At 40.9% G+C, this 27,640-nt stretch overlaps 1 protein-coding gene across 1 annotated transcript; it reads left to right on the forward strand.

Moving 5' to 3' along the window:
- The first annotated feature begins 680 nt into the window (after positions 1–680).
- Positions 681–27,375, forward strand: RAB8B (RAB8B, member RAS oncogene family). Its single transcript, XM_058033278.1, has 8 exons — positions 681–860; positions 16,793–16,853; positions 17,856–17,916; positions 19,286–19,363; positions 19,757–19,846; positions 20,645–20,710; positions 22,779–22,829; positions 23,296–27,375. The coding sequence occupies exons 1-8, from the start codon at positions 737–739 to the stop codon at positions 23,386–23,388; spliced, it is 624 nt and encodes a 207-aa protein (XP_057889261.1). The 5' UTR covers positions 681–736; the 3' UTR covers positions 23,389–27,375.
- Positions 27,376–27,640: the final 265 nt, after the last annotated feature.

Consider the following 27,640-nt stretch of genomic DNA (forward strand, 5'->3'; position numbering starts at 1 on the left):
GGAGCTGAGAACTGTTCTAGTGATTTATAGTGTTAGAGTGTTCTGTTTATAGCTTGTCTGAAGGCTACAATTTTTAGATTAAATTAAAGCAGTAAGTCCTTGTTGTCATTTTGAAGTGTTTTGTAGTGCTATTTATTTTTATAGTGCCTTGTGACATCCTGTGGGGAACACACTATAATGAATACATAATGAGGCTGCCTCGCACCAAGAGATTATTAGTGGAAAAAAGATGGGGGAAAGCGTTTTAGCTGCTCCAGAGCAGATCCCTCGTTGTAGCACACCCCGGTTGCAGTGTTACGTGGGACAGCATGAACATAATTTTTGTGTTGTGCGCACAAGTTTCTTTGGGAGTTGACATGCCACGGGCAACATGTAAACTTCTGGGGTCACAGGCAAGACTCACTCATTGCGGACGTGAGGGAATGATGCCATTATTTAACTAAATACATAACTATATGACTCTGGTTACAACTCCTGCTGTGTTCGAGCGAGAATTGAGCCCTGTGGGGCGGCCCGGAGCCGCCGCGGGTGAGGGCAGGCCCGCGGACCACAGCCCCCGTCGGGCCCGGCGGTTCCGGCCGTGACGCGCCCGCGGCACCGCCTCCCTCCCTCTCTCCGCCCGGCCCTGCTTGCCTCGCTTCCCTTCCTCCCCTTCTCCTCCCCGCCCGAGTCCCGCCCTCCTTCCGTCCCGCGTTCGCCCCCTCCTGCTGCGGCGGCGAGCCGAGCCCAGGCGAAGATGGCGAAGACTTACGACTATCTGTTCAAGCTGCTGCTGATCGGGGACTCGGGCGTGGGCAAGACCTGCCTGCTCTTCCGCTTCAGCGAGGACGCCTTCAATACCACCTTCATCTCCACCATCGGTGAGGGGCCGCGGCCGGCTGCCGCCATCCCGGCGGGAGAGGGGTCCTGCCGGGGCCGAGCGGGGACGGAGGGAGGGAAGGGCCGGGGGCACCGCCCGTGCCGGGGCCGCGCTCGGGCCGTGCCGGGCCCCGTGCGGGACCGGGGGCAGCGCTAGCCCAGCACGGCAGCGCCCGGCACGGATTGTCCGGCGGGGGAAGGTGCCGCGGGCCTGGCGGGGCCCGCAGGGTGCGATCCGCTCCTGCAGCGGCCCCGGCGCCTCCGTGCCCGCCGCAGCAACAGTTGGGCCGGGCCGGGCCGTGCTGCCGCCGCTGTGGTGCCGCGCGCGGAGCCCGCAGCTCCTTCCCGGGAGCCCGCACCCCCTTCCCGGGGCCATCGGAGCCCGCAGCCCCTTCCCTGGGCGCCGGGAGCCTGCAGCTCCTTCCCGGGAGCTTTCAGCCCCCTCTCGAGGCGCCGGGAGCCCGCAGCCCCTTCCCGGGGCGATCGGAGCCCCTTGCCGAGCCCTCAGCCCCTTCCCGGGGCGATCGGAGCCCCTTGCCGAGCCCTCAGCCCCTTCCCGGGGCGATCGGAGCCCGGAGCCCCTTCCCAGAGCGATCGGAGCCCCTGGCCGAGCCCGCAGCGCTGCCGGCCTGAGGCAGAACCGCGGCTTCCTTGGGCTCTCCCCGTGTGGGGCGTCTGGTGTTTAGGTGCAGATGTTCAGAAAGTGGGGAAGGGTTGCTGGAGCTGGTGGTGGCAGTGCCTGAACGCTCTGGGCAGGTGGTTCTGCTCTCAGTTCTCCCCTCCACACTCATCGTGCATATGTGTGCTCACGGTTTGGAGATTTGGAGTGGCTGCATTGGGTAGAGCTCCTCAGTCAGCCATAGAAGCCTCTTAGCGACTGGGTGGAGGAACCTCCTCGACCAATGTTGAGTTTTGTCCCAAACTTGGTTCTGAAAAAGGGTTTGTTTCTAAGCTTCACTAACCTTTTTTAATGGCAGTGAAGTGTGATATATCCAAACAGGTGGTTGTGACTTATGTTTTTTATAAGATTTTTCCGGTTTAAAATACTCTGCTGAAATAAACATAAGCCAAATTTTCAAGGCCTTCACTGAGGTAGAATTGAAACTACAGTGTGGCATGACTTGAGATTTGTGTTCAGCTACTTGTAGCTGAGGTCACTTCTAAAGTGAGGTACAGTGTTTTGGGGATGAAAGGGAAAGGTGCAGTGCAGGTTACTAATATTTAGGAGGGCAAAACTAATGCTGACTTAAAAAAAATAACACTAAGAGAATGAGTAGACTCTCTTGAAAAGAAATTGCTTTAAAGATAAGGTGAAATAGTGTGTAACTTGGTTTATGTTACCCTAATGTCCTGTCCTTTTCAGACATTTTGTTGTGCAGAACTTGGTGCATAAGGAAGAAACAATCTTTATTTAGGCACTTGTAATTGACTAAATTAGGTGTGGCATCATTTCTAATGCTTTTAGAACAGTTTTTCTGCATTTTTCTGGCACGTTTCTCTCTGTAACCATTTTCAAAATGCTGGATCAGTAACACCAGCTGATTACAGCCTGAGCAATTTACCTGAAGAGGTATTATTCTGTACCTGTGGTAGAATAAAAGGCTTAATAAACATTAATAAATGCTGTATCATTAAAAAAATAGCCTACTTTGGTACTGTGCTGCTTCTTTATACTTCTAAAGAGCTAACATAAATGGGTGTGTCTGTCTTCCAACCATTTTCTTGACGTTTCTTGAACTGCTCAGCTCCTTGATGGATTTTTTTTTCCCCTCACTGATTCACTTTGAAGTCTTGAGGACTGTGAATATGCTGTTGTTTTTTCTTACCTTATTCAGTAAATATAGGATTTGCTCTCATTTCCTTCCTTTATATTTGTTTGTGCAAGGGCCTTGTTTGCAAAACAAGTCAGCTTGAAGAAACTTATTAATAACTGAGGCCCACTTTTAATTCCATAGGTAATAGTTGTGATTCCACAGTTACATATTCCTTCTTATGGCTCTAGTCCCCTTTTGTTTTTCAGCAAAGAACCTCCAAGCAGGAAAGTTGACAGTCAGGAAATAGTGAAACTGTTCATAAAAGTGCTGACCTATGCTTGAATAAAAAGACTTGGAGCTTTTTCAGTCTTTGTTGCACATTGTGTGTGTTGCTTGTAGGCCTGACATGTGGCTGTAATCTGTTGTTGAAGATGTGCCCTTTCTCTCTTCTCAGAACTGGTTGATTTTACAGTCATAACTGCTCCATCTGATGAGCTGGGGGGAATTCCATTTTTAACAAGTCTGCTTTTTTTCCATGACTGATAAGTCACAGTTAGCCGTGCTGTGCAGGGAGGCACAGGGATGCTTCTCCCAGATAGACTGCCCTGCCACTTCAAGTTCTAAGGTGCCCAGATGAGCATTTCTCATTAAATCCAGAGTTTTCCTGGAGCATGAGCTGCCATGTATGTTCCCATGAAGTGGATCCTGCAGTGGGATGGTCCTTAGGATGTGTGTTCAGTTAACAGTGATTTGTGATGTTGTGGGCCCTCAGTTCTCCTTCTCTCAGTTCTGAACAAGATCAGACTTGGTTTTACTGTGGAAGTCTAAGAAGGCGTATGTTTGAGATGTGTTGACATCAAATTTTATTGTTTAATCTTATGTACTTACATGCTGTTTGTGAGATAAGTCTTTCAGATTTTTTTTTCAAACTATGATGGGGTTAAATTTTTGCCAGTTTAAATTTTTGCAGGTTACTTTTTTTTTTTCTTAGATTTTTTGGTGCAGAAGTTAAAACACTCTCTGTTTCCATGATGCAAGGGCCCACATCATATCCAAGCACCAGATAACTTCCTTATAATTTCTCACTCCTATTGTGCTTCAGTAGTTTGACCAGGGTTAAACTGCAGCACTCCAGTTACCAAAACAATGAAAACACTTTCCAAAAGGAAAATAATAAAGTAGGAGGGAGATATGGAAATGCTGTTTTATTATAGAATAATTGCTTTATTTCCCTTCAATGCTCATATTATAGAAATAAGTCAGTAATGAATTGTAGTTACTTTGTCATTGTGCGTGGTATATTCATGTTATACTTCACAGATCCCTTTCTGTTTTGCTGTCATGCAAAACGTGCCTGTAAGGCTGCAGCATCCTTGTGGAGTGCTTGGAGGTCAGGAAATGCTCCTTTGACTTTTCTCCTCAAGACTTTGCTCATGCTCACACTCAATGTTGGACTGTTCAGACAGCTGGGACTTCCAACCCGGTGTCCTGTGGCCAGCATTGCATAAGAAATGTGATAAAAGTGCAATGCATATGTATTTATAACTCATCAGACTTCTTTTATTCTTTTTATGGGTGTCTGTTGGTGCAAGAACCTTCATGTCTTGGTCTTCACTACCTGGCATTACTAATACCTGCAGCAGACTTTGCTACCCATTATGAGAAGTGAACCAGTGACCTTTGGATTGTTCAAAGCCATGTATTTTCACTCTGTAAAAGCACAGATTGGCCTTAAGCAACTTTAGACACGACAGGTCCTTGTCCTTCAGCAGCTTTTGATTTTTTATACAGGGCTCTGTAGCTCTGTTAGAATTTCTGAAAGTGCTGGCAAGGCATAGTGCTGCTGTGGTCCCTAGTGAGGATCAGCTTTTCACTCTGAACATGGGATAAAACTTTTTTTTTGCAACAGGAGTGTGTTATGTAAGGTTGTGTTGTTTAGTTTGCTTTCTGGGTGGAAACTTCTGCTTTTGCACATTACATGGAAAGTAAAATGCAGTTGAGTCAGCTCATTTTCATACTTAACAACTCCTAAAGCAAAACCTATCTTGGAATATCTCATGTGCATTTCGCTAGTAGTTTCAGTGCAATACACAAGAATCAGGAGCATTAATTTAGCAGTTTCCAAGTATCTTAACTTGCTTTTCAAGTAGTACTGTCTGGTAAAACTGGATTTGGTTTATAATTTGAAATAATAAGGTTTATTTTTTGCATTCCTTTCAGCTTTTGTATCTATGAGAGTAAAGTCGAATCTTTGCAGCTGATAGCATTTCTGATTTAGTACAAAGGCTTGCTGACAGAAACAGAATTTGTCGTATTTATTTTTTTAATCCAGGATGATATCAGCATTTGGCAGGAAGTCGCTCACAAGATAGTACTGTATCTGAGAGCTGAAACCATTTGTTGATTTTACAGAAGTAACTTTTCCTTAGTCTACATCTTTCAAAAGAGGACACTACTCTGGCAGGCAAGCACGTGTGTGCTGACCTTTGAACACTTCCATGAAAATCCTTTGTCAAGCAAAATCACCAGCTTCCCTTTTGCAGTGAAATTTCCATGTCTGTAAAGTGTAATGGAAATTGTTTTAGTGTATTCAAGTCAAATCATGCCTCATTGAGTATTTCTACTCTTCTTCTTCACAGTTACTTATTTGTATGATGGACAAGGAGTGATTGTTGCTTTCTTGGGCTTTGGGGTTTTGTTACCCACCCTCCCATTAAGCTGCAGCATTTCCTGTCCTTAGTCAGTTGATTTCTTTTGGCCTTCTCCAGATGGTTGGAGCTGTAGGAGAAAACACATCAATGATAGATGAGCAGGGAAGGGAGGGCAGGGAAGCATCAGGACAGCATTGCCAGGAGTTCTTTATTAATGGTGATTACTCCAAACTGATTGTCATCTGACCTTTGGAGTGACTGAGGTGAGGTCACTCCCACTCGGGTGGCACTGTTCCATGTGTCTGCAGGGTGGCAGTGTGTGTTCAGGGCTTGTGGGATCTGGGATTAGGGTATCTCTTTAGGACAGGGTTTACATGGAATAAGGGAAACAGGTAAATATGAAAGTGGAAGAATGATTCTGTTTTCAAGGTCAGCAAGATGATGTCCTGATATTGAACAGGAAGTTGTAGCTGAAGGTATTGCAGGTTAAAAGCATTGAAGTTTGTGTGTCTTGTGACTTTGAATTTGATACTAACACCTAGCTGGTGGCAAAGGACATCTTAACTTTGATTTTCATCTGCTGGTGAGGTTGCACTACCTCACTGTATTCTGCAACAAGCCAACAATGGAGTGGAAATTATTTGGCTTTTATTAAAAATGCTGCTGCAGCTTTTGTGTTGCGTGTTTTACTCTGAAACAGCGTGACAGATGTCTGAGTGTTGATGCCTGTTGCTAATTGGCAGATGGAGGTCTGTCTTGGTTATGTGTTACTGGTTATTTGAGTGACAGGAGGGCAGTTTGGAGCTGCTTTTGTGACTTGGTTTGAATGCAAAGTTAAGAACACAGACTAACTTTGAATAAGGGTAGGAATTGGTTGATGGATACAGGCTTTGAGAGCTTTTGTTTGGGAATTTTTAATGTACTTCTTAGGATGGATTTCCTAGTCCTTCTGCAGTAGAAATACATTCTTTTAGTGGAAATACATCTTGGACTGTCTTACTTCAGAAATTAACTAACTATTATTATTAGTTAACTAATTATTATTCATATTATAAATTAACTAATTATTATTCATAATATTAACAATAATACATGCAGTGTTTATAATGATGGTTTATTTCATGTTTTGTGGTAGAAGTTATGTGGTTTTAACTCAAAGGATATTATATTGCCTTTTGTCTTTAATTGGATGTTATGGTGGCTTAAGTGTCAAGTCATCAGGCTGACTAAATATATAAACCAGCTCTGATGCTTTTCTGATATGGATAAGCTAGGACTAATAGTAGCATCAATAAAGTTGGACTGTGTCAGGCTTTTGTACAGAGTTAGGATCACAGACTCAGGATATCCTGAGTTGGAATGAGCACAGAAAGATCTTTGAGTCTGGCTCCAGGCTGAGCAGACCAAGTGCCCTCATCTGTTCCCCATAAGGCTTCACCTCCAGACACTTCACCATCCTCATGGCCTTCCTTTGGACCCTCTCTCAAGCTTTCCATCTTTTTTTTACTCTGGGACCCAAAACTTGACCCAGAGGCTTTTAGTTACCAGACTTGCAGCTCAAAACTTAGGTCAGTAACTTCTGTCCCAACAGAGCTTGCAGTGGGTTGTAATTTAGTGCCTTTTAGAGGGTTTTTGACCAGTAATTGCATCTAATATCAGTTTAATCTTGTGGTTTATAGTAAACTTTGCTGTTAAATGTAAGCCATGACACTTTTGATTAGATTGTATGTAGTTAAAGGCAAGTAAAGTACTGTATGTGTCAGAAGGTTTCTCTTCTAGAGAACAAACAGCTGACCAAGTTTAAGATGTGTTAATTTTGCTGCCATCATGCAGACTCTTCTGCTTTGGGCACCAGAGAGAAAACCCTGATGCTGAATATCAGTGGCATCCTCTTGTATGTATGGCAACATCAAAAACATGTCAAGCAGGCTGGTCACTAGTAGGAGGCTGGCTCCACATCTGGAGATTGGGAAAACCAGGCTGAGTGTAAGAAATTGGGCAAAGCTGAAGTGTGTGTCAGCAGGGAGCACATCCACTGCTTCCCCTGCCTCCACACTCCCAACAAAATCCTCAATTCTCCCACCTGACACAGAGCAATAGCTTTCCTTTGCTGTGCCCAAATATCTTGTCTGTGTGGTGTGACTTCTGCTGGGATTAGAGATGGAGTGTCTGTGTCAACCCAGGCATGGAAAGGAGGAAAAAGAAACAGAGGAACTGCCTGGGAGAACTTCTCTGGCTTAGCAGAAGTGATGTAGAGAGGAGTACTTAGAACATGCAAAGCAGGAAAAGCAAATGAAGAAATTAAAGCATTAATTAAAATGAATTCATTTTAATGAAAAGAACTTGCATGATGTAGGAGGAGAAAACAGCTGTGCCAGAAAGAAAATGTGACCTTTCTTAATAAGTTAGGTAGCTGTGCCTGTTAGTATAGGTAGTAAAAACCTTTCCAAAAAAGGCCTGTTTTGTCATTCATGTGAGAAGTTAAAGCAGCCCTTCTTTTCTCATGTCCTTGGCTTCCCAAACAAATCAGCAAATGACAAATCCATCCCATGCTTACTTATCCCTGTGTTAAAGCTTTAAAAAAGCCTCTGATGAAAATGGTGTTTTGGGGCTGCTGAGAGTGCTGTCTATAACAGTAACTTCACTAACTTTAAACCTTCTGCTTTGACTTTTTGGCCTGATTTTGCTGCCTCACTGGGTACTTACACTTGCTTCTAACCCAACTGAATTTCAGATTCCAACTGAAATTCCTAGATGAGATTATTTATTTTCACAAGGATAATTCTTGCTGGATGAGACATTTTGCTCTTCTTGGATCCTTTTGGACAGAGTGTCAGTTAAAGCCAAGAGCTGTCTTACTGATATTGTTGATATGGGTGGAGTTTTTTTTGGTTTTCTGTACTTTTTTTTCCAGTGTAAGCATCTGTGCCCTTTAAAGTGAACAGAGTCTTTGTGCATTCCTGTAAAACTTCCAGAACTTTTATCACTTCTGTCTTTACAGTGATCATGTGTAATTTACACCTGCTCTAACATTACCCAATTTAATTATTTTTTATCTCTAGTGGTTTTGTAGCATCCCTGAACCCATCAAGGAAGTGTTTGGCAGTATAAGTTTTGGGCTGTAGCAGTGCTCACCTGTCCATGCCAAGTGTTCCCATGGTATTTTCCATACCTGTGCTAAACCTGCAGCTGATGGGGTTTTTATGTGGTGCCAGTCACAGGCAGGGCTGCAATAGAAGGTACAAAGTGCATTTTTTGAACTGTGTGAGGGCATCTTATCTGTGAGCACTCATGGACTTGCCAGTTCTTGCTTTGCTTTGTGGTTCCTGGGACACTCAGTGTGCTCACTTTGCATGGAGCACCTCTTCTGTTTCAAACAAACAATGGCCTGGCCACCCAAAATCTTTATTTCCTCACTCTGAATAACCAGGTCATGTAGAGCCTTGAAACTTTTAAGAGGCTTTTTAAAGAAGTGACATCTCCATTTCTCACTGGCCAGGTGTATAGATGTACCAGGAACAAAACCAATCCTAATCTTTTTGGGCTGTTCTTGTTGTCACAGCTGAGGCTTGGTATATAAATAGTAAAATATGAAATTTAAATCATGGTGGCAAGGGAGTATTGATTGCATGAGACTTTTTTAATAAGCCATTTTCTCAATCTTTTGGATTCTTGAGATGCTAACTTTGGTCAAAGTAATTATTTTTGTCTTTTTCCTGACAGCAATATTCAGTTAGAGTTATTTTGGTTAAAGACATAATTTTCTATGTTTTCTACACCTACAAACATAGTTCATTTACAGGCAAGAAATTCAGGAGAACTCTTTTATTTTTTTTCCTGTTCTTGAGAATTCCACTTTGGGGGAGCTTTTTTTTTGGTCTTACCTATTAATTTCTGCTTTTGATAAGGATCAATCGCATGTTGTCTTGTATTAAGCACTAGACTTCTGGAAGAGGCATCAAATTTTTGTATTCGTAAGCCACCTTCTAGATGGGGAAATCTGGTGTTTTTACCCATTAGAGCATGTGGCAGAGTTTTTCATGTTTACTGCACTCCAATTGCATCTTGGCTTGAAAGAAATATGTCCTCTAAGCAACTAAGTTAATGCATTCCTCTTAGACACAGGCAGTCTATAAATAATCCTTAAAATAAACAAACTTTGCTGTCTGTATCAATAGTACAATTTTAATCTATTTAAAAATTGCTTTAGATGAAACTGAGTTACCATCAAGCATAGCTTATCTTGCATTGAAAATAGAATGAGAGGTAGACCACAAGTTAATTCCTGTGCACTTTCATGGTATCTAGACTGTAAGCTCTAAAATACATTCTGCAGGGACTCAGCCCTTTTAAAGTTGGGCTTTTGTGACAGTTGATAATTTCACTCATGTCAAATTTCAACTAAGTTTCTAGTGTTATGTTGTTTTGTAGTCTTGAATTTTATATTGAGTATTTTTTGCGTCTAAAATAATGTATTTCAAAGGTTGCTCAGAGCAATCTGCAAGTTGAATTCAAAACACTGAAAGGAGAATTTTGGTGCTCAGGATGTTGCAGTGTCCACCCTGAAGCACTGCAGTGCACAGCTGTGGGGGCAGAACTCACAGGAGCCCTGCATTCAGATCTTAGTGTGGTAATCAGAGCACACTGTGGGCTGGTGAGCTGTGAAAAACATGGACATTCCAAATGTTGGTCTGATTCTGTTGGTTATAAATTGTGTTCTGAATCCCTTGTTCTCTTTCAAGTAGAAAGTGGCTTGTCTAAAGCAAGGCAGCTTAGGTGGCAGTTGTGCCACAGCTGAGGGGACACGTGCTGCAGGAAGTGGCACAGGGCTGGCACCCTGAGCTGATGTTCCTTGTCAGCCTCAAGGCTTTAGGAGCAGGAAACATGCACATGGCATCCCCATTCTTTATTGCCTTACCTCCTTCAGCCATTTCTACAGATTTGTTTTGCCAGTATTAAGCACTGGACTTGTGAAAGAAGAATCCAATTTTTGTGTTCATAAGCCACCTTCTAGATGGGGAAATGTGGTGTTCTTACCCATTGGAGCATGTGGCAAAAATTTATTTCATGTTGTACAAAGCTGCACACTGCACATCTTGCAGACCTTAGGGAAAGAAGAGCCTAAACTAAACTTTCTAAGTTTCTAGCTTTCTAAACTTCCAGAGCCTTTCTGTATTAATAACTTCCAAGGTGCAAGACACTGCTCTGTGCTTCATGTGGAACTCTGGGTTTGGGTTCTTGGTGGGGGTGAGGAGCCAGGTGAAGAAAGGCCAGTTAACCTGAAGGAGCCTGTTCAGCCCACTCAGGGTTACCAGTGTGTTGTGGGCTCTTGTGGGCTGCCCAGAAAGAATGCAAGTCACTGTGTCCCTTTAAGTTGTGAAACAGTAACAAGAAGTGGTTGCACTTGTGTTTAATTCTAAAATAATTCGCTTTACGGCTTTTGAGAAAATGTTGACCTTTAGCCTGGTGGGGTGTTTCATGTTGGTTTGCTGTGTTTCTGAATGGTGCAATAAAAAAACTCCTGCCTCTTTAATTTACATACTGATACAAGGCATTGCTGAGATCATCTGAAAATTCTCTGCAGATGTTACTAGGGACTAAGGCTAAATGTTCAAGTTCAAAATGGTCAGACTTTGTTCTTTTGTATGAGGCTGTATGACACACTGGGATGTTGCAAGGGTTCTCTGTCCTGCCCTTTACAGTAATCCTGACTCCTATTTTGTCATTTTTTATTTTTGCTATAATTATTGTAGGCGTATTAATTTAAAAGCAACTTTCTGAAGTTTCATTTATCTACCTTTGTAGATTGAGACAGTACACTGATGTAGCACAAGAAAATGTTCTCTTGAAAACCACATTAAAAAAATAATTGTGTATTTAATCCAAACCTTGCAATAGCTCCTGCTGAGAACAAAAAAAAGGAGTGATCTGTGGGTAAGCTTGTGGGAACAAATTGATGTCCCTTAACTGTTGGATAGATATGAAAAGAGCAAATTTGTGGAGAACTGATCTGTCCATGGAGGGTGTGTTGTGGTGTGTCCTCAGCCAGCTCTGTGACCAGTGCTGGTCCCTGCTGTGTGTCACCTGGAGTGTGACAGATGTGTGACAGGGCCCCAGTGCTCTGTTCCTGTGTGACCAGTGCTGGTACCTGCTCTGTGTCACCTGGAGTGTGACAGATGTGTGACAGGGCCCCCAGTGCTCTGTTCCTGTGTGTCCTCACCCAACTCCTGTGTGATCAATGGTTTTCCCTGCTGTGTGTCACCTGGGGTGTGACCAGTGCTGGTCCCTGCTGTGTGTCACCTGCTGATCATTGTGCTGGTCCCTGCTGTGTGTCCCCTGTGTGTCCCCTGTGTGTGACAGGGCCCCTCAGAAGGATGGCAGTGCCCATGCAGAGGTGATGCTGGAGGAGCTGCTGTGTCTCAGGTGAGAGTTTGCTGCTGAGCTCTCCCTTGCAGGGTGAGCAGCACTGCTTGCTCTTCCCTGCTCCTCTGTGCAGCTGCAGCCACTGCTGCCCACAAATGCACAGCCTGGAGGGAGAAGTATCTCCTGAGTAATTCTCTCCCAGGATTCAACAATCTGAGGGTGAAGCATATTGATATATTGATTTTCAGTTATTTATGTGCCTCTTCTCACTTTTTTTTTTTTTTTTTTTGAATGTAAATTACAAATGTACTTGCTTGGTTCAAAGTTACTCTTAATTCACTTAACCCAAGTGACTGCAGAAAATGTTTTCCTTTCTTTTTGTGCATCTTAAGACTCTTACGTGTCCTGCAGTAAAGAATTCCTGAGGAGTTCTCTTTTCCCAGCTCAGCCTATTGAAAAAAATCAACACCCCACCACCTCATGTATAAACCAAGCAGACTAGAAAGGACCAATGCTGTGAAGCTGCATCAAGCCTGGCTTAAGATTTGATGCATAAACTCCAATTTTTCCCATGCTGACTTGCTCAGAGGGGTAATGAGGCTTTGTACCTTGACTCTTTCCCCCATCCCTTTTATTGTGGTCTGTCTCCAGTGGTGGTGAGTGCCACTAAGTTCTGTTTATTGTGGAATCCCATTAAAAAAAAAAAAAGTTTTTTATTTCCATTTCATTCTTCCATTCTTACTTCAAAGGAGTAAAGTTAGATGTAAGACCAGTAGGAAGACAGCTTCTTTAAGAGGGTGAGGCTTTTATTATATGCAGGTCATGCAAAACAATTCCCTTTTTGTTTTAATAAACTCTGGTGCATCTTTTATGCTCTTTGATAGATGGGACTAAAATAAGATTTCTCTAGGAAGCTAATCTGGTATTCATGTTTTCAGTGTCTTTGCCAATTTTTGTGTTCACTGACTTCTTAAAATGTCTTAGGCTTATATATTAAATAAAATGAAAAGGTAAACAAATTAAAATGCTAGTACATTGAATACTTAAAGTATGGATTTGTCAGAGATGGAGCAATACTCTGCTGGGGTAGATATACAGGCTATCAGAGTCTGATGTTTATTTACATCCTGAATGGTGCTGATTTCCTGTCTGATTTCTTGCTACAGCTGCACACATAAGGTCCTCCTGCTGCAAACTAGTGTTGAGCCACATGAAAAATTAACTTAAAATACTGCTGAATTGGGTAATAAAGGTAAAGGTCAAGAATTCTAATATTTGCCTGTCAGTGGCAGGATTTTTTGTTTCAGTTTCATTTGTATAAATTGCTTTTGTGTCTGCGTTTTACTGCTCGTAGAAAACATTCAGGAACTTGACCCTTCCAGAAGCATTTTGCTGAGCAGACTGAAGTCCCCCTAAAGAAACCTTTACCTTCAGGAATTATTTTCTGGTACAGTTGGAACAGCTTACTGGCTCCAACCAGAATGCTTCAGTTTGGTTTCTTTGCTTTCTTTGTGCTGTAGCATTTCTGCAACAGCAATTTTGTTGAAAAGAACAAACAAGACAATCTGTCCAGGCAGTGGTGCTGTGCAGGGGAAAGTTGTAGTGGAGTCCTAGCTGGAACAGATACTGTAGCATGAAAAACATGAGATATTGGCTCTGATGGCTACAGGGTTAAAATCAGGGTGAGGGGAGAACAAAAGAGTAACAGTGATGCCCTGAGAGTGAGCTACTGTTTTAAAAACTAAAGTAACAAAATGAACTTTTCCAGCCTCCCTGCTCAGTTTGTCCTTCCATTCCTGTAAGGGCTGCGCCAGGCTGGTTTGTTGAGGTTCATGGTAGAAAACCCCTGGTACTAGAGCTGGAAAGGGAACTGCTCCCTGTGTGCTGCTGGGCACTTCTGGTGCTTACTACTGTAGTGTTGTGAGCTCTTTCTAATATTTCACTGTGTCTTTTGAAAATTATTGCACGGCAGCTTAATTATGGGTAAAATCTGCCCAGGTGGGCAGAAACAGCTGGGAAGTGGAGTAGGGGAAAAGGCAGTAGCAGAAGAGCTTTGGGATATGAGGTGGACATGAGTTCTTGGCTTAAACCAGAAGAGGCCAGGTGAGGCCAGACCCTGTGGTGTTTGGCTGAGTGTCACTGGGCAGGCATGTCCTGAATTTTATCAGCTGTGCAGAGCAATGCAAGGTGGGCACAGCAGCACAGAGCTGCCAGGGGTTCTGGGAGAGCCTTTGTGTGGCCCTAAGGGTGCTGCCCAGTGTGCTCCTGGACAGGGTTTTGTTGGGAGCTATGGAAGCAAACACCCTCAGTGAAGTGAGGAGAGAGGATGATGCCCCTCTGCCTGTAGTTAGCAAGGATCTGGAAAGGATTTTGAAGAACAATAAACCCACAGCTGCTTTTACCCCATGCTGCAAGGGAAATGCAAGCAAATACAGCCCTAACTAATGTGCAGTTCAGATTGCACATTCTGGTTCTATCCTTGCAGAATGCAGGTTTGTGATTCCTGCAACAAATGTTTCTGTGTAGTTCTGATCTAATATTTACTGACGTGCTAGTGTGACAGCTCCAGTTCAGCAGTTAATTAATCTGTTAGCATCTGCACTCTTAAGCATTAATCTGGGTCTGTGTTTTCTGAAAGCTTCTAAAACTTAACTTCAGAGAGACATCCAGATGTTTCTGGGCTTTTTCTCCCTACTGGAAGAACAGCATTTCATGTTGCATTTTAAAACTGCAAACTGTGTGATCCTTTGCAAGCAAACTTTAATTCACTGACTCATCTTCATTTGGCCTAAGTAACTTTTCAAACTTTTGTATCCCAGTGTATGACTGTGCAAAAGAAGAATGGATTAAGAACAGAAATCCTCTGTGAGGAGTTATTGCTGCAATCTCTAGCTGTGGAGTGTTTTCCATGGTGTAATTTGGAGGTGGCTGTGAGCAGATCGTGGTTTGTGCTTTACCATGCAAGAGCATTGGACGGAAGTGGCAGCACATGTCACCAGGCTTGCTCTCAATGTGTGTAGCTCACCACTTCCTCATGCTGAAGAGCAAAAGAAACATCAGTTTCTAGTTCATTTTAACCTCCAAAAAGTTACAGTTGCAGAGGTACTTACAGCCTTTCCCTTTATGTTCTTCTTTTCGCTTTGAAAATCATTGAGAATTTTGGTGAAGTTCATACTAGGAATCTTAAGTTCTGAGAAGATATTTTTTGTGCAGGTCCTGACTTTTAGAAGGAGTGGTTGTATAAATAATTTCAGTGCTGCAAGGGAAATGAGTAACCGCGAGAAACCAGTCTGTGCAGGAGCTGGATTGGTGCAGATGGGGAGCTTGTGCTGAGTCCTCTTAGAAAGCCACCCCTGCAGGATCCCTCGCTGCTGTGTCTCAGCTCCAGCAGCTCTCACTGCAGGCACAATTCTCCTTCTCAGTCTGCTTTTCCTGATATTTGCTTCCCAAAGCTTCAGGCCTAGACACAAATGAGCTTTTGGAACTGATTTAATTTGCTGTTGCCACGATAAAATGCTCTTTCCAGAGAAATCCATATTTGTGCTTTATAACCTTTGAGGCCAAAACAAAATCCATTCAGGGCAAAGGTTATTTGTTTTCTGACCTGAATACAATTGTCTATGATTTCAACAGCTGTAATTGCACCTAGTTAAGAAAAAAATCTTTACAACAAGGGAGGCAATATCCTCTGTTATGGAAATGGAAACATTTGCCAAAATTATGTAGGATGGAAATTTTTTGAAAGTGCATATAATTCTCATGTCATTTTTAGAAGAGTGTGAATTAATGAAAGTCTCTTTTTTTCTACTGGTGAATCTTGTGGAGTTGCAATTGTACTGGCAATCATAGCATTTTAATTAATGCAATTAATTTCATGTGCTGTTTAAGTGCTGATGTGATATTTTTGCTCATAATTTGTATTCTAACTAATGAGTTGAGCTACATATCCATGGCACATTTAGTGGCCAAAACTTTTTATTTTCCATATATTAAAATAGTAATATTGTATGTGAGAAGAATGAAATTCAAATAACTAATGAACATCCATATTTCATATTCAGTTTCCCAGTGGTGTAGTAAAAACTCCCATAGCTTCCTGTTTAGTATCTGGATTAATTCTTAAAGCTAGAAACAGCATTTTCCCAATTAAGATACTTTCAATAATTGTAAATTAAATTACATTTTAAGAAAATTTATTTAATTTTTTCTAACTTACACCCATCTTTTACAAACTACAGCTAAGTATCAAGTAACTATTTAAGATGCAGTGAAGAACAAGTGGGCCATTTGTTTCCAAACCAATTAATCTGAGGGATACTGTCACAAGATTGAAAAATCTGGCAGTCGTGTAGTAGTGAGGCTTGAGCAGTCCCAATTTGACCTGTGTTGTAATACAGATTTAGAGATCCAAAAGTTACAGTAGTTAGGATTAAGGGGCTAGTCTGTTTGGAAATCCATTTCACCCCTGTAAACCTTTAAAAAAAATATTATTAAACCCTTCTGAATTAATTTTTTCAGTCTTTTTTAATAACCTATGGCTTAAAATCTGAAATTTATTTTGAAAATCATTCTTAGAACTGATGGGTACTATGTGGAAGTGTAAAGGGGAAAAGGAGAGAAGTGTTTTCTTGATGCTTTTTTGGAGCTTCCTAGAAAATTTTAATTGTTCCCAAATGAGTGTTCTTGGAAAAGGAGTTTCATATCTCCTGTGTTGTGTTACCATTTACTGTGATGTCTGATCAGATTGCATCAAACATCAGTTTTCAAAAGTAGATGCTGGCTTTGAGAAGGAACTCTGTGGGGTCACAGGATGAGCCAGAGGTACCAGAGAATTGACTCAAACTGCAGGAACTGGTCAGATCTTCAGGACAAATACACACTCATACCAGTGCCCTTACTGGTGTGAAATGGAAAATCTGGATGATCTCTGATGATCTTGACTAACTAGTACTGAGCTTGGCCTGTTTGCATTGTGCAGAATAATTTATCCTTGCCACGTTGGATGCAGCTGAAAACTGTATTTTCAGCACTTCCAAGTGTGTGGAAGAAATGGCAGCTTCAGAATGGTTCTTTTGGCTAAGTTTGCTCTTACCAAATTGCCAAAAGGAAACTGAACACTTCCTTTTCATTAACTGCAAAACTTAGGAGTGTCTCTTTCTCTGGCAGGAATCGACTTTAAAATCAGAACAATAGAATTAGATGGAAAGAAAATCAAGCTACAAATATGGTAAGTGTTCCAAAGTAATTCAGGTTTTCAATAACTTGAATTCAGTTTGAGAAAGAATACTTCAAAGCTTTTGAACTTCAATGTACCAGAAGTTTCATACCTTTTATTAATTGACTGTTCATAAGGTTTGTGCTTTCTCCTGGCTTGCCCTTGGAGTGGTTCTGCTTCAGCAGCACTGGAAGTAGCCTGCCTCACATGCAAGCCTTACAGCAATTTCCTAGTTTATCAAAAACTGCCCTCTTAAATGTGCCTTTAGCTTTTCCCTGTGGAGGAGAAATATTAACTCAGTAGCTGTAAGCTAAAATATGCAAGCCTATAAAATGTAATCTCTTCTGGTACTTTGATACCTGGTTGTACTCACCAAGGCCCAGGTGAGTGATAATTCCTTGCATGGTGGCTTAGTAGAAGCTGAGTCTCCTGAGCCAGGTTCCTTGTGACTGAGGAGGTGCAGTGCCACAAGTGGCTGATAAAAATGTTCTGTCTGTAATACAGGTTAAAAAAGCTGAGTTTGGATCAGTTAAAAAGGGTTTTGTCAGGCCTTTGGGGTTCAGCTCTGCTGTGGTGTGACTGGAATCACCAAATATAAAATATATCCAAACACTTGGGTCTGCTGGGTCACTCCCAGGCAGGTGCTGCTCTCAGGTCACCCAGGAGAGAACAGCAGCACACTGAGCTGTAGGGGCTGTTTGAACTTCTGTTTAAGACAGGACTTGGATGCATCAGAGCTTTTTATTTTTAATTACTGGAGGGCAGGCTGTGTAGTGCTGAGTTTTATTGCCTGCATGTAAAGTGGAGTGGTTTTGTGCCACTTTTCTGGTGCTGCTCTAACTGCTGGTGTAAGGAGGGTACCTTGGGAGTGAGGAAACTGCTGAGGGCTGAAGGAACTCATGCAAACAGCCAAAGGTTTGTTTTTCCTAATGAACAAGTATCACTGCATTGTTATTCTTTAATAAGACATCTCATGAGTGTACAACAAATCCTTTTTTTCTCTCTGACCTGTAGGGACACAGCAGGCCAGGAGAGATTCCGCACAATCACCACAGCTTACTACAGAGGAGCCATGGTGAGTGCTCACACTTCAAAAAAAACCCTAAACACAACTTGTGGAACTGGTTTGTACCTCCTGAGTTTGAGTCCTGTAAGTCTTCCACTGGAGGACTGGATAATTGTGGCTTGAGATGTGGGGAATGAAGTTTGTGGTTTGGTTGGGGGTTTGCTCTCTGTTTTTCCTTTTTTTAATGTGCTGGTACTCAGTCTAGGCTTGTTTTTTGTGATGAAACTTCCAGCTCTATTGTGTTTCTTAATATCATTAAAATTTCTGCAGATTTTAATGAAATATGCTACCAAGCTTTAATCAGATTGGTTTGGGGTTTTTTAAAATGCAGCCAACTCCTTTAACACTTGAAGTGTTTCAAAAATGGATAATGAATTATTTTAATATTAAAAGTGTGTTTCACTGAATTGCTTTTCCTTCAGCCAGTAGAGAATGCAAAAAGTCTGGCTAGAAATAGTCACCTGCAACACCTACTGTTATGTTTTGCTCCAATGAGAGTGACTTGAAGTCAAATAATTGACTTAGAGCCTGCACCCTTGTGGTACAACACTTGTAATGGTTCTTAATGCTGTGACTTGAGATATTTTATGTTGGGACACCTTTAATTTTGATTTGGTGGTTGCTCCCTGTGCTGCTGTTTTAGGTTCTTTTTGCTTTGTATGAACAAATCTCTGACATTCATGGGCTGTGGGTCCAAATAACTCCACTGTTCCAGAGCACAGGGAGAAATAATAATGGTTGTGGCACTGTGATAGAGCTCTGCAGTGCTTCAAAAGGCTTTGGCAGTGAGCTGGGCTTCTCCCCAGTCCATGGCCAAGGACTTCTGTTTGTCCTATGAGGAATGATTGGAAAGGCCTCAGGAAATGGAGGTGAACCCTGCATTGTCCTTACTGCAGTGGCTCTGTGGTTTGCCATGCTTTGCTCAGATCCCATGGCAGATCCCATGGCAGAGCATGTCCAGAGCTGCTGGAAGGAGCTGAAGCTCCTGGGAGAGCCCCAGGGTTGAAAGTTCCTGCTGGCCCCAGCAGATTGGAGCTGCCAGGTTTGGGATCCTGGACTGCTTAAAGCTGCTGCATTAAATGTGACTTCAACCAGAGAGTCCTGCTGGCTGCTGTAGTAGAATTACTAAACTTGCCCTGACTGTAGGCTAATAATTTTAAAGTATAGGTGTTGTGTTTGACCTCTAACAGTGGCAAAAAATGTTAAATAGTAATATTCTGGGTAAATTCCAAGCCATGGCATAATGCCTTGAGAAAAGACTTACACACCTATAATTCAGTGTTGAATTTTTTTGGAACTAAAATTAAAACTACAGCATACATCAAAAGTCAGCCAATTGTACTAGCTCATCTAACTAGATTTTCCTAACTTTATTTAGGGAATTATGCTGGTGTATGACATCACAAATGAAAAGTCTTTTGACAACATCAAAAATTGGATAAGGAACATAGAAGAGGTAAGTGCTTCATTCCATCTTATGATTTCCCTGGGACAAATAAAAATCAAGTAATTATTCACTTCCATTGCAGTAGCCAGCAGATATGGCCATGCAGCACTTAGGAGTAAAGTGCCTGCTGTTACATTTCCAGAGTAGCCAAATGCCTGTGCATGTGTGCAACCTGCCACACAGGTCATTATAGTACATAGACAAATGCAATCTAGGAGTATTTATTCCAGCCTATTTTAATATTTTAATTGCTTTTTTCAAGAGTCAGCCTCTCTCAGTAATGCCTTCCCATTAGATAATTTCTGTAAAATAAAATGGTCCGTTGTGGAGGAGTTTGACACACAAGTTTCTTCTCAACAATGATGCACTTTGTTCCTGAGAGATTATTTTTTCTTCTTCCAGCATGCCTCTTCAGATGTAGAAAGAATGATCTTGGGTAACAAGTGTGATATGAATGAAAAAAGACAAGTCTCAAAAGAAAAAGGGGAGAAGGTAAGATTTGGTAGCTCACCCTAATTAGAAGCCTACTTCTTGTAGGATTTTAGCTTCTGGCTGTTTGATATGTTTTAGGCATGTGAGAGAGCATGGGTCTCAAATCTCTTGTTTCAGAAACTTTTATATGTATAGGATGCCAGGTTTGGGGTTGTTTTGGTTTTAAATAGCATTAACTGTCTTCAGGTTTGAATTAAACTTAATGGTACTGTTGTCTTGAGGGCAAGATCCTGTCAAGAATGTTGGCCTTTGCTATAGCATGAAATATTCTAGATCTCAATAGAAAGTTTTCTGTATATTTGACCACATTGTACTCAATTCATTCAAGGTGGTTACTTATCCTGGTTATAAGTGCTGCTACTAAAAGTTAAGTAATTAATGAGTTGTTCTACAGAGCAAACTATTGAGGAAGAATCCCACAAACTCTCATGTGCAGCTGAAGTAGTCTGGCTGTTGGTAACACAGCTTATGGGATGATGGCATTGTAGTTTTCTGGTCCACAATCCATATCAAGAAATTCTACCTTAATCTTCTTTTAGAGCCTAAATAAGTATTTTGGTGAGAAATTAATGTCCTTCTTTGGTTTTGTTTTGATTTTATGTGAGGGTATGATGAGTTCTAGTACTTTGTCTAATTGTCTTTAATGTTCTTGCAAGAGAAAATAGAAGTGAAATGTGCTTGGTTTGGTTTTTATAGTTTGTTGTAGCATGCAGCATCTATTCTATTATGAACCTGTGTGAAACATTACTTTTACAAAGGGACTTCAAAACAACTGAAAAACTTTAACCTCTCTTCCAGTTAGCAATTGATTACGGAATCAAATTTTTGGAGACAAGTGCAAAATCCAGCATAAATGTGGAAGAGGTAAGAGATGGGTGCCACACTTGGGTGTTTCCTGAATTACTCCTGGGGAGGTTATGCTCCATGGCCTGCTGGGCTTTCTCACCTCACCTGGGACCTGAAACCCCCACTGCACTCCTGGGTCTGCTGCTATGATCCAGCTGTTTCTGGCTTTCTGGTAGGGCCTGGAATTGTTTTAAAAATGGGTGTTAACAGAGTGGTCCACTATTACTGTAGCAAACAGTTGCCTTTGATGTCTGTGCCTTGCTATTTCAATTTCAAGTCCTTTTGCACAAAGAATAGGTTTAATTTTAGAGCAGTGTCTTGTGCAGGAAATGGGAATCTTTATTTTCAGGGTAACATGCTACTGTGTCACAGAGGTTACTGCCAAATACATGCTGTGCAGATGAGGCTGAAAATTCGTGTATTAACCTGAACACCAGGTCAGAAGCTCAGGTTAGGGGAGGAAGAAGACTCACAATGCTATTTATAGATTTATAATCTGTTTTCCTGTAAATCAATTTCATGCTAAACCCACAAGATCCCTGTGAGAGTTTCAGGAAATAGAGTGGGAAGGAAGAGTGGCCCCAGTCCAGTCTATCTCACTATAAATCACTGCTGTCATCTCAGGGAGGGTGGGGGAGGATCTGAGCTGTGTAACAAGTGTGGACAAAAAAATAACTCTACCAAAGGCCAGTTAAAATAAGATTTATTCATCCAGCAATGTAGACTTGTGTTGTCCTTATACATAATCATTTAAAAGTCTGTCTATGGGATTTTTTTCTTTAAAAGTCCTGCAAACACCTACTCAATTCAGATTGTGTGTCTGACAAGTTAACTAGAAACTGAAGACATTGTTGCTTTAAAATAACAAGAGGGATGTTGTGCCAGCCAGAGGTGGTTTTTTTGTGATTGTGGGGTGATTGTTTTACAGGATAGAGTTAGAATGGACTGATCTGCATCATGCTGGACTAGCCTGACCTGATTTTCAGTGTCCTTGTGATTCTTAGAGCAGACTCTGCAAGTGGGGCCATGAGGAGTCAGTAGCAGAGGGGAGACCTGAGTTCCTCTGGAGGGATGACTTGGCTCTGTCATGACATGGCACTTTCATTTTAACCCCTGCATTGCATGAAATACACAACAGCAGTTTGTGCTTACTCCAAAATGTTTTCCTCTCTGAGTATTTTTTTTAAATTGTCACATGAATGGTGAAGAAAGCATTAAAAAATGCAGCTGGTGTAGGCATTTGGCAATCACTAATGATTTGGTTTACTTTCCACCAAATACTTTACTTGCAGGGAATTACACAATTGTGATGTTCTTGGGATCTGAAGTGCATGAATTTATCTGTTGTGATTTATTTACATTAAATGAGTGCCTGTCTTTGGCTTTATTCCAAACACAATGAGAGGGGAAGTGTTTATAATTCTTACATTCTGGAACTGTCCTTTGATTATTAGGGTCTCCAGACAGCCTAAAGTCTTGCTTTTCCCTGCTCCTGGAGAATTGCAGAACTTTCCTGCTACTGAAGTTTCTTTGCTCCTTCATGCATTGAAATCTGAGATGCTGAGATTTGCCAGAGTAATTATTCATGGGTTTGTGTCTTTAATTGAGATACTGGAAGCTTAAATAGCCTTACACATAGTCCAGAGTAAAGCTTTTGGAGGACAGAAAGCAAGCTAACCTTAATGGGAATTCCCAGGCTTGCCCTTCTCAAACCTCTCTGGGTTCCTGATTGTGATGCACAGTTCAGTTTGGGGGGAAATAAAAACAGGATTAGTAAATGCAGCCTTGTCTTCAGCTGATTTTTCTTTCTCCCCCCAGAGGTATGCAATGGGGAGATCTGTTCATTTGCTTCAAAGATTGGCAAGATGGACACTAAAAATAAATATTTTTTTTCTTCTAAATCACTTTTGCTGAAGTTTTAAATATACAGATATTGTACATAGAGTGTCTTGCAACTCAAAGTGCTTCTAGTGACCTACAGAACACTGTATTGTTAATGGGGCTGGCTAGCCCAAGTTTATCATGTCCTTAATGTGTCTTGTGACTAACTCTTGTTTGTTTTCTCTTTATTTCCCCTCCTCACCAGGCGTTTTTCACACTTGCACGAGACATTATGACAAAGCTCAACAGAAAAATGGTTTGTATTTCCAATTAGCATACAAACTAGATACAGTGAGAGTACAGCTATCATAATACTGAGTAGTAGCCCTACCAAAATCTCCTGGGGATTGCATTAGTTACTAGATAAAATTTGAGCAAGCAGTGATTTATCATGCTTTATTACACATCAGTGCATAACTATTCATTATTTTGCATGAACATTCACACTGGGCAGCCTGAAACTGATGTGTTGTTCTAAAATGCAATAGTGTGTTTTATTGTGTAGTCCCTTTTCCAGCTAATTCTTGAGATCTGGATTGTTATGTAAATGTTAATTTTTTTGCCAAGCGCTTAATGAAGTCTGGATAACTGAGGAGCTCATGTTGCATCAGATCTCTGCTCTGATTATTGCTTTGCAAGCAGAGGAAGTGGGAAGGGAGACTAGGAAAGCTAGAGATACTATTTTCTGCATTTTGTGATGTTGACACTCTTTTCTCTTTCAGAATGACAACAGTTCATCGGGGGCAGGTGGGCCAGTAAAAATAACAGAAAATCGATCTAAGAAGAGCAGCTTCTTTCGATGCACGCTACTTTGATGAACTTCTAATGATAAGACTGCAGCACACTTAGAACCTTTTCTGCTTCTTTGAAAGCACAGGGTCACAAAGCCTCAGAAATAATACCACCAAGCTGCTGCTGAGAGCTCCATTGAACGTAGACTGCGATACACAAATACCAAGTGGATTTTGCTCACTAAGCCTATTGACCTGTCAGGCTCTTCTTTCTCAGATATGGAAGCTATGAAGTGGAGACACAAATGCAAGATTTAACTTGTTTTCCTTTTTTACTTTCTGTTTTATTGCCTGTTGCAAAAGCTGCTATGTTTCTTTTAACTTTGCACATCCATATTGGCCTCTTACTGCCTGTTACAGCACAATCTTACATTTGTATTTGCACAGTTTGACTTGTAAGTAAGATTCCTAACAGATTTGTGCACAGTTTTATTTCTCTTTTTAAACAAATTTATTTTCAAGCAGAAGAGCCAGGGGAAAAATTAAGTCTCATTTCCATTATTTTCTATGCTGTATACTCGTGGCCATGCAGTATGGATGTTGTTGCTCTAGTGATGAGAATTACTGTAACAATTGGCATTTAACAAATTTGTCCAGATTTTGTCTCTTAGATGCACAAATCTGTTTATGCAGAAGCTGTGGCTTCTATTCTGAATGTAGTATGCTTTTCTTTCTTTACCAGACTTAGCAAAGTTGTGTTCTGAATTGCCAGTCACTGTCTGATTCACAGATGCACCTTTCAGTTGTTTGAATAAACACAGTGTCTTTCCTCACCTAACTTCCCTTTGTTAGCTCAGACTGTCTGCTCCTTGTTTTGTTTCTGATGAGGAAGCACACTCTGGATTTGAAATCATCACCACAAATTGGCCTCATCACTATCACTTAAGTGGCTTGTGGAAGCTGAATGCATGAGTTTTGAGTAACCTCTTTGTGGATTCACTTGTTCAGAAATGACTGCTTCTAAAGGTGACTTCCATTTCTACTCTTAATTCTAAGGATAGTTTGTTGATGTCTGTAAGCATTGGCACTAAGGAAGCCTCTCATTAGGGCTATAATGTACTCCTAGTTTGCAGTTAATGCTGAATGTGTGTCTTTGGTCTGCTCGAGCAGTTGTTTTTTCATCAAAAACTGGTACAGTGACCTAGACTGTTAGAAGCAGAGGTGAAACATAGTTGCCTTTTTTTACTCAACTGAGCATTGTATAACCTAGTCTTTGTTCTACTACTTTTTTATTGTCTTCTGAGAAATTTCCTCAATGAGCAATTAAAACAGGTGCTTTAGTTCTGTTGGTGTGCCAAACGTGGACCATTGTAAGCTTTAACTCCAAGTTTGTGTCCAGCATGTTTGCTGTTAGGGGATGGGCGTGTTCTGTCATTGTCAAAGGAAATGTCTGACATGCTTTTGCTTCACTGGGTTGTCTGGAGTTGTAAACAGTGAGTTAGTTGTTACCACAGAGAACCATTTTGTTGTGTCAGGTACTGAATTTGTCATCTCTGGGTCTGTTTGAAATAGTTTGAAAGCAAACAGGCCAATAGCATTAGATGTAAAGCTTTTGATTTTAAAGGGTTTATCCTTAGTAGCTGGTTCCATAAAGTTTTAGGTGGTTATCAGCCTGTCCCCACACGTAGTTTAATAGAAGTAGTTCTTGTAACTAGATGGTGGATCTCATAAACTGCTGTTGCTGCACTAGAACAGAGAAACCTTCATGGCAACAAGGTTTAGTGAAAAAACAAAGCAACCCTAACTGCTCTGTTGTTTTTCTTGGACAGGCTAAAGCAGTTATGTTTTCTGTATGGTTAAAAAAAGTGCTTCTATACAGAAAGTGTTGTGACACCAATTATGAATGTTGTTTATTTTCAGTAATTTACCTCTGACTTACTTGGTGTCGTAATACTTTGATTTTTATCTCAGGGGTTGTCTGCAAACCAAAACTGACATGTTCTGTGTTTGGCACTGTTTACAGAATGCTTTGTATTGTTTTTCCTGTCTTCACTGTGTGGTTAAATGTTCATTCAAATATTAGTCTCCATGAACTTCCCTTTGAAAGAGCCTGTAAGTAGTAGAGTCTATGAAGTGCTTCTTGAAGCAGCAGCGAATTGGGGTATCTGCTCTGTACGGGGGAGGGTGGGAGGGAGAAAAGAACTTGCTATTTTCTTACATTTAGCTGTGCTAAACTGTACATAAATGTGAGGTAAGACCATAGGAAATTCACTTTATGCATGAGAAAGTACTGCAGTAAATATTTCCCTTTGCTTATTGTTCGTGTACAGTTCATCTTTTTCTATTTGTAGAAGAATTTAATGCAATTTTGTTGTCATCTGCTGAAACTGAAGAATTCTAATTTCATGTGATCTTATGGATAAGGTAAAATGCAGATTTCTTTCTTTCTGTCTTTGCCCCCACCCCACTTCTCCAGCAGTATTAAATGGCTGAGTGGCTGCACTTTATCAGTGTGCTAACTTCTGGTCAGTAGAGACCTTTCTGTGTACAGTCTGCCCTGTCAGACGTGGGAAAATGTGCTGTATCTTAGCATGCAAATCAGCTGTATGTTTTACTGGGATATTTTAGCTCTGGTTTCCTCTAGACAAGCGGGTGATGATGATGGTATGTCCTGCCTAGGCATCAGATGCTGGCTATTACAGGCTTTTCTAATATCACTATGATTGTTTTGTGCAGTCTCTGTTGTTACTTTGCTCAAGACTATATAATCTTAAGTTTTGAAGGACTCTTAACTATACCTCAGTCAACTAGTTAGTACTCTAATGCCCATTAGAATGAAAGTCATATACTTACTATTCACTTAGCAGCAAATGTATTTCTGTTTTCTTCCAGAAACTGCCATTAACCTTTCAGGAAAGCAGACTTTTTTTGGTAGATTTCAATAAAACAAAAACGCTGCTTATGCTTTGGAGTTTTAGGAGAACTTTCCCTCAGCCCCATGCCTGTGCACTATATCTTGACCTATGTTTTTCTAAATGGTTTTTTAAAAAAAAGCCAAATGAAAAACAAACTGGTCTCAGTGCTTTGCAATTTTAGCTTTCAGTCTGTGCTCAGCAAAACATGCACAAGATTTTTTTGTTGAGTGTATATAGAATGTGTTATGGACTTATCTGGGAGTTCTAATATTGCTAAAGCTTAAACCACTCATGAAACTTAATGCAGCTCACTTTTCTCTTTGGGGGACAGTGTCAAAAATGCTGATTGACTTTTCAGACCTGTAGCTCTTTTCACAGAAAATATTTCCCATTGTGACTTTCTCATACTAGTCTGCTGAAGTTAAGAGAATTACGTGGATCATTTTCACAAGTGAATAAAGTCTTGAATGTACATATCACATTAAAATATTGTGAAAGCATAATGATTTGAAAGTCCATCAATAATATGTAAAATGCATAAATGTGTTATTTGTGAAAATGCATCTGTTGTTGGGTTACCTGTTAATGTAACAGAATATTTGCAATGTTAAACTTGCTAAGGATTGGTCTGTAGGTAATAATAGGTCTTTTTTCTCCTCTGTTCAGTGAACTGCTTATACCATTCTCACTCTTACAAATAAAACTTGTATTTCTTTCTTCCAAAAAAGCAGGATTTACATTGATTTTTCTTGTTTCTGGTGAATATAACTATTTCAGTGCATTCCTATGGCCTTACAAACATTTTTGCAAATAAAACTTCAATTACCATTATTTTAATGCTATATAGCTACTAAATTCAGAATAAAAAGTATAGTCCTTGAGAAAATGCTTAATTTTGAAATAGAAGTGTTCTGCTGTGTGTGTTTAAGCACATTTTACCTCTGGTATAAAGGTGTAATGTGAAAAGCTCCTGCAGATAAAAGTGAACTTGTCATGTGGTTAACTTGTAAACCTAATCATTAAATGTGTATTGATGTATATAGATAAAAAAAACCCAAACCCAGCTCCTAAGAAAACCTTCATAGTCCAATAGTTTTATTATTTCATGTGAACTTTTTTACAATGTGTGTCTCAAATAAAAGTTACATAATGAAAAGTATTTTGGAGTATTTTGTATGAAATATTCCATGTAGTTTTTATACAGTTGGCATTTCTACTTTTGATACAATTGTTGTGGAAAGGTGTCCTGCTGGGTTGTATATGTAAAGTTTAGTTTAAGTAGTGATGAACCACAAGGGTTTTTGCCTGTCTTTGTTGTTCCTAAACTTCACTGTTCTTTAGAGCTGTCTAGAAAAATCTTTTATTTCTGTAGTGATTGCTTAAATCCAACTATATTAGTTTGATGACCTTCAGTTTCCTAG

Source organism: Melospiza georgiana, chromosome 13, assembly GCF_028018845.1.
Source record: "Melospiza georgiana isolate bMelGeo1 chromosome 13, bMelGeo1.pri, whole genome shotgun sequence".
NCBI lineage: Eukaryota > Metazoa > Chordata > Aves > Passeriformes > Passerellidae > Melospiza > Melospiza georgiana.